Genomic DNA, 14,686 nt, shown 5'->3' with positions numbered 1-14,686 from the left:
GAGTGAGAATGTGTAGATCAGGTCAACAAAACATGGGCATAGTAACAATATTTATTATACTACATTTATCCATTTTAAATATACTAACCTCACTCATTTGTAACAACTAAGGAAAAAAAATGTAATTAATTCAGAAAATCTTTTCAGGACCCCACCTTGACATTTCGGGACCCCACTTTGGGTCCCGACCCTAACTTTGGGAAACACGGATTTAAAGAATAGCAAAAGACTGACATTATGTCAAAGTATATTTGCAGTAGCTGTCCAGGCTTTAAGATAGGCAAAATGAGTGGATGATTATAGTAAAATGTAAACTAATGTCTTTTAATAGTATTTTGACTTCTTAACCCATTTAAATTTAGACATTTCCTGCTTCTGGGCTTGTTCCTGTTCGGCCCTGATTCCTTTTGCTTTTGCCTCAGTGGATTTTTCCTTCAGGTACAGAGTAAAAAAACAAACAAAAAAACAAGACAGTCTGGGAAAAAAAACCCAACAGCCTGAGGGGTAAAGTTCACCTGCGAAGCTGCGGTCATTCTCAAAGCTGAACACGAACAAACACTTCATAGAAACAAACAGCCAGCAGAGACAATTATCCTGTCCCAAACTCCCTTAAAGGGTAATATCAGCAAGAGCACTGCTCGAATTTCTAATTCTATGTAAACAGTGTAAGGCAAGGAGGAAGGGGTGGATATGTAGACTGAAAGGAGCAGGGAGGATGAGGATGGTGCAGACGGCTAAAAGGCAGAATTAAAGGGCTCAAAGTTTTTTACTGAAGACACGAAGTGCAACTGAAAGTTCTGCAGCTGAAAACTTAAAAACATTTTCTAGAGAAAATATCAGTTTATCTTTCTATTAAATCTTTAATTGTCAAAAAATACAATAAATGCTCAAATACTCATGAAAGGTGTGCACAGCAACAATACTGCGGGCTCTGCAGTTAACAAACACAAGCGTCCGCAGCCTTAAAGCACATTAGCCCAACTTCAATAAAAGCAGCGGCTGACAGCAGAGTAATGAGAGTTTTAGCTCTTTCAAAGGCAAGACATGCGCGGGAGGAAGAGAAAAGATAAGACAGTGAGACGTCTCAGAGACGTATTTCCTTCCTTTATCACCATTTTACTCCTTTATGAGCTCCAGCGACTCAAATGCATTTACCTGTCAAGGTGGCAAAGCCAACAGAGATTAAAAGAAGCCAATGAAAGTTGAGGGGGGGTGAGGTATGAGGAAGGAGAGAAGGGAGGAGTTTTATTGTTTGGCAGTGAGTCGCTGGGACAGTCAGTATCTGTGTGCAGAATGCACGACTATATGTGTTTATGAAAACATGCATGTGAAATCGTGAACTCTATCCTAAGATGTGAACGTGTCTCATCATATTCAATCCAGAAATCCATGTTTTTCTGAACTCTATCAAATGGTGAGACTTTATAGAGTTTATTTCAGTAGTTTTCCAGAAATGCAGATCTGAAATGCAGGTACGCACTCAATGTAAAGAAAACGCTTCTGTTGTTAAGATTTAAACAAAATGAAGGAACATCAAATGAAAAGAAAAGAGCTTAATAAAAAGATATTTTTACACGGAAAAATAATTTGGTAAGTATTTTCAAACATCACATTTTGATAAAAATAAAATAATGAAGAATTTCATGACTTTTGTGTCATTTAGGCCTTTTTAACCAGTAATACTTAAATCTGTTTTGACAATTAGGATATTTTTGTTGGCTGAGGTCAAATTAAATTTGTCATATTTTCTAAACACGTCAGTAAAAAATTGCCAAAAACAACGTTATTAAGTGAAATCAAGTGAGTGATTCTTAATTGTGATGACAGTTTTAGGTGCATGATGGATTAATGGATGAATGGATGATTTTTAGATTCTCTGTTTGATCAGTTGGAGGTGTCCAACTGGTATCGACGGAAACCCAAAGTTTTGAAATAAGTTCCCCAAAAAAGTTAAGAAAAAAGTCAAAACTTAAAAAAAAAAAAATCCGTTGAGAAGTTTATGATCCTCTCTTCCACCTGAACATGCTGATTTTACTCAGCAGAGGCTTTGACGAGGACGTTACAGAAGTCTTCCTCGGCTTCAAAAAGAAAAAGAAGAAAGAAAATAATAATCCCTTTWCACTTTGTCAGTTTTTTTCCCTTCAGGAGGAGGTTCGGTCACCTTCCGTGCAGCGAGGACCCCTCCGGAGCATTCTAAAGATAGGAGGTGGAGGAAGGAGGGTTCCTGTTAGTCTGCAGGAAGTGCAGGGTAATGTTGTTCAGGAGCCYCTACAGGACTTTTATTTTCTTCGAAGGCTCTCAAAAAGATTGTTGAAATTAAATATTTGGAATAAGAAACRTTTTCAGCCAGAGACGACTCTTGAAAACAGAGATTTCTGTCCGTCCACTCAGGAAATGAACCTTTCAGCGCCCTAACCACCCCACGGGAGAAAGCCCAGAGGAGATCGGCCTTTTTCTTTCCCTCTGATTCTTTATTCTGACTTCAAACCTTTTCTTTCAGCGCCGAGGTTTGACAGAAGACCTCCAACCACGAGGAGGCCCATTACAGCAGAACTCTGCAGGTCGCCTGAGGGGGGGCCCCGCTGCAAGACAGAAACAGAGATACACATCACTGCCTTCTGCTGTGCCTGGAAATGGGTTTCAGAATCCTAATCTACATAAAAGTCCCAGGAAACTGAAGGAGAGGCCTGGCTGTGCTACCAAAGGTGTGTTGTCATCTAAAAGATTTATATGATCTCATTTCATTTTTTTCTTCAAATAAATAATTTGCAGCTGACAAGAATGATTCCAAACAGTCATAAAACTAATCTGAAGAATGTTTACAGTAAAAAATCAATTATTTTCCCCAATAAAATAAAGACAATTAAGCAACAATTAATAGAAAGTATTTCCTAACAGTTTGCATTAATGTACCAGGTATGTATATGCTCTAAGTACTGACMATGTACCAGGTTAGTACAGGGTAAGAGTACAATTTGGTTCCTATTGGTACCAAGTCATTTTCATGCACTTATCATGTACCAGATAATTACCTAGTACACATGTACCAGGTAAGACTCGGGCAAGTACTGGTCACTCACTCATAAAAACCAGATATGTATGCTCTAAGTAGCAAGTACGTACCAGGTAAGTACAGGGTACAAAGTCACTTGATGCAGTATGGTTCCTGTAGGTACCAATTCATTTTCATGTATTTATCATGTACCAGGTAAGTACTTAGAAGGTATATCATATGTACAAGGTAAGACCCTGGCAAGTAGTCACTTACTCATAAATACCAGTTATATACCTTCTAAGTACTGAGTATGTACAGGTAAGTACAGGGTACAAAGTCACTTAATACAGTTTGGTTCCAGTAGGTACTAAGTCATTTTCATGAACTTACCATGTACCAGGTAAGTACCTAGTATACAACATTTATCAGGTAAGACCCTGGCAAGTACTGGTCACTTACTCATAAATACCAGATATGTATGCTCTAAGTACTGTGTATGTACCAGGTAAGTACAGAGTACATCACCTAATAGTACAGCCTTGTTTCTGTAGGTACCAAGTAATTTTCAAGCACTTACCGTGCATGTACCTAGTATACAACATGTACCAAGTAAGACTCTGGCAAGTACTAGCCACTTACTCATAAATACCAGGTATATACACTCTAAGTACTGAGCACATGCTAGGTAAGTGCAGGATACAACATCACCTAATAATACAGCCTTGCATCTGTAGGTACCAAGTAATTTTCAAGCACTTACCATGCAAGTACCTAGTATTCAACATGTACTAAGTAAGACTCTGGCAAGTACTTGTCACTTACTTATAAATACTAGTTACATACATTCTAAGTACTGAGTACATACAGGTAAGTACAGGGTACAAAGCCACTTAATACAGTTTGGTTCCAGTAGGTACTAAGTCTTTTTCATGAACTTACCATGTACCAGTTACTGGTAAGTACCTAGTATACAACATGTACCAGGTAAGTACCTAGTATACAACATGTACCAGGTACATCCCTGGCTAGTACTGGGTACTTATCTGTAAATACCAGTTACATATTCAGCAAGTATCAAGTTTGTACCCAGTATCAGAAGTGCCCCGTACATAAGATACACGTATAAGTACCCTGTACAAACCAAGTAATGGTCAGGTACCTATCAGGTACATACCTGATACTTACCTGGTCATAGGTCTACACCTTACAAAGCAAGTCAGAGTCAGGTATACAGGTACTTACTTCATAATGTGCCTTTTATGTATAGTGCCTACAAAATACTTGCTTTTTCTTTGGAAGTTTTTATATTWCTCCAGTGATTTGAAGCGTTAGACTCGGGGAGGTGACAGACTCACCCGCAGGTGTGTTTCCTGACAACCAGTCAGAGTTGGAGCTGTACCGGACAGGTGGAGTACTGTATGTGTCTGTGAGGGGGAAAAATGTTGAGTGGACGGTGGTCATTTGTTTTGAAATGCCTCCGTTCTTCTTTCAGAGCTGATCTTTTGACTTCAGCCTTCAGCCGACACAAAAAAAACAACCAAAAAAAAAAAAAAACCCCACATCCACCAGTTACCAAGCAACAGGCAGGCTGGCAGGACGACGGAGAGCCACTGGAAGCCGACTCGTCTCATTTCTGCAGTCAAACCGATTCAACGCAGCTTTGTTCACTCTCAACTCTCCCGGGCCTCCTCCTGCACCTCCTCCACATCCACCTCCACATCCACCACTCAGAAATAACACCTCGTCTTCTCTGCCAGCTTCACAAACTGTTTGGATAAGTTCTTAAAGTCAGTTAATAGGAAAAAAAAGTCTTTTTTTTTCTTTAAAGGGGGGAAAAAAACAAAAAGACAAAACAAAKGTTCTCCCGTGAGAGACAGCAACCCTAACATGGTGCCCAGCAGGCAGTTGATGAAATCCCCGCTCACCTTTCACGCTCCGACATCCGCTGGCTGTTCTCACCGCATCACTGCTGAGTCCTGCAGTGCTGCTGTCAGAGCGCTGCAGAGCGCAGGGATTCCTCCAACCTTCAGCAGGTCTGAGCACAAACCACCGCTGCAGACTGCAGGCCAGAGTCAGCTTCTTGGGTTTGAACCAACAAACAATGCTAATGTATTTTATCCGATCAATTTCATCATTTTTTGGTGGTAAATGTTGTGTTTTTGCTCAGATGTGCTGCCTGCCTGTCCTGCCGGGCACACCGAGGCCACAATCAGACTCAAAGCAGTTAAAATAAAAAACACAAAATGCACTTTTTTCTTGTCCTGCCACTGTAGTGAGCGGTTTCATCACTCACATTTGATTAAAGTGTCGCTAAGAAAATACAAGCCTTATAGGACCTTTTGAAACTTTACATAGTTTTAATGTGTTTTCTTAGAAAAGTTAAAACTTTCTTTAAGTTTTTATTCTATAATGGTGACTTTGCTTTGACAAACCCAGTCTCTCAGGATAATTGTGGGAGTCACTATGTTAACCCTTTTAGTCTTGTGGCCTTYTCCTACTGGTTTAAATGAGCCTATTTCCATTTCTAAGGTGTTCTCTAGCAGTGTTTTTCAAAGTGGGGGCCCATCAGGGGGGCAAGGGGTGCCTCAACGCTGGAGGGAAGATAAGAAAAAATAGCAACATTTTAAAAAAGTGTTTCTAAATCACTATCGTAAAATAAAATCTGTTTTTAAATCATATTAAAATATATTTTATGATAATATATTRAAATTTATTTATTTTTGTTCTTGTTGGTTTGTTGAAAAGCTGTTTTATCAGTGGGAATTAAAAAAGTAATAATTACAAAACAGAGAATAAAAGTGAGAAAAATATTCTAAAAGTTTCATTACATATTTTGTGGCATTGTTTGTGCATTTGCAAAGAGGGGCACCTGGCCAGAAGCTAATGTTTGACTGTTGTGGGGGGCCATTGGAGAGGTTTTATATTAAACCATAAACTTGAGGGCAGTGGTCGAGTGGTTACAAAGCATGAGCAAAACAATGTACGCAGCCTAGAATTCAGCTGTGTACAAAAATAAGCCGCGATTATCAAAAATGGCCACGCCCACACAGCGTCTCAAAAATGAAATTTGCATTTTTTCTTACAAGTCGAAGTTTAAGTAAATTTATTTTAGTTTTAGAACCAAAGCAAATTTAACAACCTTCAGTTTTTGTTATTAGTTCAAAATAGTTTGTTGTTTTGGTTTATTTGTGATTTAATCCCCAGTAAGAAAATGTGCATTTTGTGTTTTTCTCTGCTTTTTTTTTTCTCAGAATGATCGTCGCCTCGGTTTAACAGTTAGTTTGTCAGGGTTGCTGCCTCTCAGGCTGCCTGTCAGGAAATCCGGTAATCAAAGGTGTCCTTCTCCATGTAGTCCGTCCAGGTGGAGGACGGCATGCTGCGGTACGGGTCCAGGAGGATCCGGAAGCAGCGGACGATCAGCAGCCCCAGGAAGATGAAGAGGATGAGGACGAAGACGAAGGCCGCCCTCTGCTCGAGCGTGAGGAAGGAGGCGGAGGACGAGGAGGAGGAGGAGAAGTCGGACTCGGAGGCGGAGAAGGTGCTGCTGTAGAGGTCATCGGCCATGTTCAGGTGATGGTGGAGTCCGGTCGGCTCAGTTTGTGCCCATCCCCGCCTATCCATGGAGAAACATCTTCATCAACCACGAGTCAGGAAAAAAAGATGTCTGCAAAACAAAAATAAACAAACAAAATCTCAAGCCTCGTTTTTAATGACTGCCGAGYGACAAATCAAACCGTTACGTAAAAGAAACAAAATCTTGTTTTAATGTGAAAACAGTTGCTTCATTGTCTTTTGTACATCGAATAATCAAAACCAATCAAACAAAGGTTAACGTTCATACAGGGGCGCCAGCAGGGGGGGCCGAGAATAAGCTGACCACCCTAATGACCCCCCCCAGTTTTATCCTCTTGAGTACCCAGGTTTATCCTTTTTTCAAATCCCCTACCTATTTAGGAATAGAACCTCCATAAAAATAAAAACAAACACTGATTTTTTTTAACAATTAAGAGTTAAAAACATTAATTTATATTTTATTTAAAATAAAAAATTTAATTAAAATTAAAATGTAGCACCTCTGAATAAGGACAACCAATCTAAAACCAATATTCTCAAATAAAGATGGAGGTTCTCATGAGGTTATATTCAAATATCTTTTAATCAAATATTAGTTAAATAATTTAAATAATTATATAATAAATATAAAATTAGGCAGTACAGTGGCACAGTTGGTAGAGCAACATATTGCCTCTAAGGAAGAAGGTTGCTAGATCAACTTTCTGTTCTCCACTCCAGTTTTCTCTCACAGACCAAAATCATATTTATGACACAAAAAGCAAATAACTGAATAATTTGGGATATTACAGTAGATGTAGTTTTTAATTGTGCTTGTTTTAGTCTTTATTTCCAGTTTTGGGATTTTATAATCACAGTTTTTCTTCACAAAAGTAAACAACAAGCAAATAATTTTTTTACACGCATAGAAGAGGTGATGGCTTTAAATTTTAAAAAGTTTTTTGCTTGTAAATGCCTTTAAAATAAAATAATTTTTAAATAAAATGACAATCATTTTTGAAGGGAACTGTCCCCATCAAATTTAAAATTTAAGTAATTTAAATCCGCACATTTACCGTAAAACATTAGTTCATCCAGTATTGATTCTCTTGCTTAACAAATAAATTTATTTCATTTTACCTATAGAATACTCACATTAAGTGTTTTTCTATGTAGGTAAAAATCTCTTTTTTATTCTATTTTTTGGTGTCTGAATGTCATCAGTGATATTATCTGTGAAATTAGAAATTGAACATCTGTTGGCAAAACCATAGCTTTATATTGTCACAGTTTTCAATTTGTCATTTTTACAAACACATCCTAAAATTTCTGTTATAGATATTAATTTTGGTGTGCCACCCTTGGTTTTTCAGTGACTCCCCTGGCCCCCCCGAAAAACTTTTCTGCAGGCGCCACTGCGTTCATATAAAGCTACTACTTAAATCAACAAAAAAATCAGGCTCAATTATGTTCACATAAAATGTTTATCTTACAAATAATGTTTCTTTTTACTGCTTATTGGTTAATGACTAAAAAAGTGTCAGAAGGTTAAAACACTTTGATTCGGTTATAAAGAGTAAAAATCCTTCATCACAAATTCCTCCGGATGTTCCAGATGAACATATTGTTTTACTGTGTGCACAGAAATGATAAAAATTACRAAATAAAACTACACCCCATTTACATGTAAATTGATTTTTCTTCTTGTTTCAGTGAGTAGTCAGAGAAGCAACCAAACGCAGGACTAAACAGGCAGGAGGCCAGCAGAGAATACTAATGAACTTCACATCCCGAAAAACAAAAAGCCGAGGCGCTGCCAAAAGCTCGTCGGTCCACGAACAACAAAAAGAAAACCCTGAAGTTTGACAGTTTTAGAAGACACAAGACTACCAATGAGGAGAACGTAAAGGTGGGAGGGGTGACCGACTGAGGGGCTGCAGGTGAGACAAAACAGGTGGCGACGTGGCAATCTGAGACAAGATCAACCGGGGAAATACATCAGACAACTGAGAAAATAAAACTCGGGGAAAAGAAACTAAAACTGAGAGCTGGAAAAACTCAAAAGAAATGAAGCAGAAAAAAAATCAGATATGAACTGAAACAGCCTTAAAACCTCAAACCACAACCATCTTAGCCAAAAGCAAATAAACCCAAAATGTGATCCTGAGGATAAAACTGGTTGAATAAACTAATGAAAATACATCATCTCCAGCATGTCAACGCAGACAATAAATTATTCCCTCRCACTCGGTCCTGCTGGGTATTTTGCTTCAAATAATCAAGTTTTGATCTGAATCTTGACATTGCTTGAAGAAGTGACTCATMGTCAGACGCGGTGCGTGATGAAGGTCAGTCATGAGACTGTAAATCAGTCGAGCATCAGGATGAAACAAGACAGAGTCATGAATCCAAGATTTGATTTTTTTCTTGTTAATATTTTCTGCTTTGCTTTGTCACCTTCACTTCCTGTTTTATTTTGTAAAGTCAGTTCCACACGTGTTCCAGTGGAAATTTCGAACGTCCGAGTCAGAAATATCAACTTGAACACAGTTTCTCCTCACATCAACAGAGACTGAAACCTCTTTATTTTATGGTTTTAGCAGTTCTGTGTTTTTTGCTTTACWATAAGTCAGTTGTACTTGTAGTACTTTATACCAAATATTTGGCGATATAAGATAAGAGGAGATAAAACTTTATTGATCCCACAGTGGGAAAATTAGCACATTACTGCAGCTTAATATAGGAGAGGCTGAGAAGAATATTGAAAGATAAATAAAAGATGAACAAAAACAGCCCCACAATGTACATGTGATATACTGTATAGTAATGTACATATACCAATGCACATTTACATAAACACATATGCATATTTGTATACATATATACACCATAAATTACAGCACAAAAATGAATGTATTTGAAGGTGGTTTTAGGATGTAAAGGAGGGAACGAACCCAAATCTAGGCGGAGGCGAGCAGCTTAAAGTAAAAATGATTTATTTAATTAAACAAAAGGCTGTCGAGGCAGCAAAACAACAAGAAAAGCTAAGAACATGAGGGGACATCAAAACAGTTGGTAAGGAGACCAAACAATGAACCAGTGAGTATGTGGGAACTGAACCAGGCTTAAATACAAACTGAAGGAGAAGGGAAATTGCCAGCAGCTGGAGAGAGAGTTGATTAGGGAGTGAAAACAGGTGAGGACTGTAAACTGAAAATGACCTGGAAAACTGAAGGGTGGAGATACAGAGAAAACATAAAACAAACAACAAAAACACAAATCTTCACAGGTATGTTTAYMKKYTTGGTTTTCATGCTGGCCTCTAATCTCAAGATATGTTTTAACGCTGCTTGTGCACTCAAAATACCACAGAAAGTGTTATTGTTGTTATTAGCTGTATTTCCGTTAACATTTTTTGTTGCACATTTTGAAGAAAATGCAGATGAAAGTGGCAAAATTTGAAAAAGAYGTCAATTTTGCAAAAATTTTACGCTCGCTTGAGCTGGTTTTTGGATTTTCCAAAAAAGCGTCAAAAGGAGAGAGAGAGAAGCATTTGCCAAATAAGTTCTGACGTAGCGAACATTTAAATCACATGACTGATCAGCTGTTTCTGCTGTCATCTTCCTGGACATTTCCATAAAATGTCTCCAGACAGCATGTAACATCCCTGACACTAGTTGATAATATGAATGATTACAACTTGTCTGATAGCAACACATTCTTGAAACCTAATCTCCCTCGTCCTGAGACGTGTGGTCCCTGCTTGCAACCTCTACTTCCTGTTTCTTACAGCTGTTTGTAACGTCAACGTCTGACAAAATTAGGCTTTAGATAGCCTGGTTGATTAGCTCCAAACCAGTCGATGGAAACATGCATGATTTTCATTTCTTTCATTATTTTATTTTTTGCAACATTTTAAAAGTTTGCTCAAAATTTGCATTACAGTTGGATGCCATGACCATTGTTTCAAAAAGCTTTTTTTCCGACATTCTGACGAGCTTTAATGCTCTCAACTCGGAACAGTCCAGCTCCACAGTTTTGAGTTCYGCTGCAACCAAGTACACTTCGCTGCAGCATGCAGAACGGGGCGGTGACGGACCTTTCCGTCAGTCCCATACCTTATATGGAAATGGGACKATTRCATTCCGAACATGAAGGGGGCGCTAGTGACACTATTTTCTATCGAACACTTTCAACATTAAAAATACAAATTTAATATTTCCCGTACCAACCGTGTTATAATAATTATAATAATATTAACGCATTTTATTTCACAACGCCTTTCAAAACACCATAGAACACTATCAACATTAAAAATACAAATTTTACAGTAAGGGAATGGCCACAAAACGTGTTATGTCACGTGGTATGTCCCTTTTTCATTTTCAAATCTTTATTAAATCTTTGTTGTTTTTGGATATTAAAATTATATTACAGTAACGGTTAGGGTTAGGGTTAGGGTTTTCTTCTTCCTTTGCTCTCTTAMTCCCGCGTCTTTAAGGAGCAACCTTCATTTCCGGAATGCAATAGTCCCATTTCCATATAAGGTATGGGACTGACGGAAAGGTCCGTCCCCGCCCCATTCTGCATGCTGCAGCGAAGTGTACCTCGCTGCAACTGGAACGCAGCAACATGCCTGCTGTCTTCTTCTTCTTCTTCTGTTTTTATTGGCGGGTGACATCTAACGTTAAGATGTATTATCGCCATCTACTATGCTGGAGTGTGGACCAGAGTATCTCCCTTTTAATCTAAATTCTCATAAATAATCCTGTTTCCTTCAAAAAATTAATAACTGCTTTATTTATTTTATGTTTATATAATATCTTATTTAATTTTAATGTCTCTATATCATATTTCATAATTTCTCGTTTTAGCTTCACTCTACTTGATGCATACTTTTCACAATGAATTATTACATGTTCTACTGTTTCCACATCCCTACCACACTYACAACTACCTGTTGGATGTTTTCCTATCAAATGTAAAGTTTTATTTAATCCGGAATGTCCAATCCTCAATCTTGTCATTACTACTTGTTCTTTTCGTTTTTTTTTCCAATTATTTCCATATTTCCTACTTCTTTTGTATATTAAATAAATGACGACCTTTATTTCCTTCCTCCCATAATTGTTTGCCTGCTGTCTTGTCACACCTGGTCAGGTTTTGTAATCAGCACACCTGATCCTYGTTTGAAATCATCTCCTGGTTCTGTTTATAGTCTTGGTTTTCATGCTGGCCTCTAATCTCTGCAGCAGCCCACATAAATCCAGATTATGGTTAAGAAAGACAGATTAGCTTTTGCTCCTTGGGTACTTTACTAAAATTTGCATTTATTAGTTTTTACACATTTTATACTTCAATCATTGGTTATTTTTTATTCTGACTTCTTCTTCTTCGTTTGACACGATGTTTCAAGAATCCATTTTGTCCTCAGAAGCCTTTTTTTTTTACGTTACTGCCTTCCAGACTTCATTTTTTCCTCTCTCCTCTCACAGTTGTTCTCCTGCCAGAAGTCTGGGGGTGGGAATGTGGGTGTCGTTTGCTTAAAACACGTCGTTCTGGGAAAAAAAAGGCTCTTTATTTTCTGCCCACATGTAGATTAAAGCCAAACTCAATTTGGCWTCGAATTTAGTCAAAATTTCTGTTTCAGGCTTTTGTTTTTCTGGGTCCAAAACCCGATGAGGGGAGAAACAAGATGTACAAGAGCTAAATTAAAGCATTTCCGTGCACATTCTGGAGGCTTTTGTTCTCCTTCCTCTACATTTTAGGGTCTGATTGACTAATGCACCAGAATTAGATCCTGCCTGTTGTCCCACACGGCCAAGTTGTCGGACGTCCAGGTTTTCTAATGTTGCTCAAAGCACTCGGCGCCAGTGGAACCACAGAGTGTTTCTCCCTCCCTGGATTTGTTTTAAATACAAAATCTGGTATAATCTCACTTTGCATGCACCGAGTAACACAGAGCCTGATCAGTCTGAACAAGACGAGAAGTCTGAAGGATTTTGCTGAGTCGGTGTGTTTAAACTCTTTCCTCCCATCCTCTTTAATATTTCACTGCCAGTCCTTCACTCCTTCATTTTCATTCTGTTCACCTTCGGTTTCTAAACTTGTTCAAGAACAAACTCCCCCCTCCCACAAAATAACCACGTCTGCAAAGCAGCTCGCATGTGTCCTGGAGAGAAATTAATCCCCTAAAACCGATGTTTATCATGTCATGTGGTTATTGTTTACGCTTTTGTGCTGATTCATCATAATGGAGGTTAACACACACACTCACACATGGAGCAGTGAGGATGAACTCAAAAGTCTCAGAGCCCCTCCAGGCTGCAGCTGCTGCCTTGGAAAATGCGTGAAAAGCTAAAAAAGTAATTAGATTGGACGGAACAAATCACGCTGACCTCAGAAGTGTCACTCTAACCGTGAAGAATCATCGCACCGAGCGAGCCCAGAGCCTTTGAAGAGCCATCTGCGTAAAATGAAAGAATTGTTAAAAAAAAAAGAAAAAAGTTGTGAAGAAGTTCTGAACCTGACTGAGGTCAGAGCTTTTCTTCTCCAATCTGGATCAAAGTGACAAGGAAAAACGCAGAAGGTGTTTTTTTTTTTCTGCAGCTGGACCGTGTAATGATGGGCCAGTGGTGCTAATGGTGATATTAAAGGGTCACTCCGCTGATTTTTACACATCGAGGTCAGTTTACTCTTCATGCTTGGTGGAACCGAGGAGACATCGCTGTGAATCCTACAATTACTTTGACTTTTATTCCACTGCAGACTGTAATAACCCAACGTTTCTTTTGTTTTACCTCATCAGTTCGATTTGGTTTGCTAATATTAAAACCCCGGCTTTACTTATAATGCACGACTGATTCAGTTAATTAATTGTTTTTAAAATCAGTTGGCTGCGGCCGTCATGTTAAACCGGGTTGACTCCAAAAAATAATCAGCTGTAGACGTACATTTGTTAATGAATTTATGTAAATTTAAATAAAATTCATCCACTGATACACAGACAGGGGCGGAGCCAGAGGGGTGGCTGGGGTGGCCACCACTGGCTCCTGATTGGCCACCCCCAGCTGCCACCCTCAAATAATGGACAAGTTAGTGAGGATCTTGGATTTTAAATTTGCGTTTAGATTTTGTTGTTTGACACTACATTTTTAGCTGAATTATAGCTCTTTGTAAAATTAGCATTAGCATTAAATCTGGGATTAGCATTGGCAGTCGGAATGTGATTAATCTTATACTCTACAACAAATTTCATCTCAATAAGTCTTAAAATGAATTATAGCCTTTTAAGGTTAGCTGTGGTGGCCACGAGCATTTATAATTTGGTAAATATTGTTTTTTTTACGACTTTTATGCTAATTATCAGCTTTGCATGTTTAAAAATGGCTGAATAATAAATAGTGAATAACATTCAGCATGTTTTAGCTACGATTGCACAAAATTTCAGCTCAAAATTTCTTAAAACAGCTGAATTAAAACCGTGTGGGATTGTCTGTCAAGACTCTTGAATTTTCAAATGATTTTCCCCTCTAAAACACCCCATGCAAAAGTCTAGCTGTGCACAAATGAGCAAAGACATTGTCACCCACATTTGCCTTTTGGTAGCAGATGATAGGAAATCCATTACTGCTCATCACAAAAGATATTAATCTGTTAAAAATGTTTATGTTTTTAAATAGATTTGCGTTTCCTCTCTGATAATATTAATGAAAGATTCAAGGCATCTGGAAGAATCTGAGTGCATTTCAGGCCAGAACAGCACCGTTTTATAAGATACAAAATCTGTAGGTGTTGAGCAGGGAAGGAGGAGTGGGTGAAGGAGGAGGATGTCAGTCTGTGTGGGATGGAAACAAAAGCTCCAGTAGAGCTGAACCAAGACATTTAACCTGAGATTTTTAACATTTGCTCAAGTGATTTATTTTTTGTTCTTTAAGAAACCAAACAGGACAGRTCACTGTTGAAAATATTAAAGATGCTATCAGAGTTAGCACTTCAAACTGATAATAATCTGTGAAAGATTCTTATTTCTCTCAATAAATCCAACTTTAAACAAAAACAAATAAAATTTTATAATAATTTATCATCAGTTTGCAATTTAATACTTTTATCCACATTTATTCATCAAACAGAAAATAG

The 14,686-nt window shown here is 38.1% G+C and overlaps 1 protein-coding gene and 1 long non-coding RNA gene across 2 annotated transcripts; both read right to left on the bottom strand.

Annotated features, from left to right (window-relative positions):
* Positions 1-1,104: 1,104 nt before the first annotated feature.
* LOC106529705 (uncharacterized) lies at positions 1,105-5,632 on the bottom strand. The gene is made up of 2 exons (XR_001311668.1): positions 4,351-5,632; positions 1,105-2,582 (listed from the first exon to the last, which is right to left on the bottom strand). It is a non-coding gene; the product is annotated as an uncharacterized LOC106529705 (long non-coding RNA).
* A 118-nt stretch (positions 5,633-5,750) lies between these two features.
* Positions 5,751-6,636, bottom strand: LOC106529703 (cortexin-2). Its single transcript, XM_014025191.1, has one exon. It carries the CDS (start codon positions 6,614-6,616, stop codon positions 6,308-6,310), a length of 309 nt encoding a protein of 102 aa, XP_013880645.1. The 5' UTR covers positions 6,617-6,636; the 3' UTR covers positions 5,751-6,307.
* Between the last annotated feature and the right edge of the window lie 8,050 nt (positions 6,637-14,686).

This window comes from Austrofundulus limnaeus, unplaced genomic scaffold (genome assembly GCF_001266775.1).
Source record: "Austrofundulus limnaeus strain Quisiro unplaced genomic scaffold, Austrofundulus_limnaeus-1.0 Scaffold460, whole genome shotgun sequence".
Lineage (NCBI taxonomy): Eukaryota > Metazoa > Chordata > Actinopteri > Cyprinodontiformes > Rivulidae > Austrofundulus > Austrofundulus limnaeus.
Note: the sequence above shows the minus strand (reverse complement) of the source record. Positions and strands in the feature narration are given on the sequence as shown.

Bases quoted from the DNA above. Each gene is read 5' to 3' on its own strand.
- LOC106529703 (XM_014025191.1), bottom strand. From the start codon at position 6,616: ATGGATAGGCGGGGATGGGCACAAACTGAGCCGACCGGACTCCACCAT.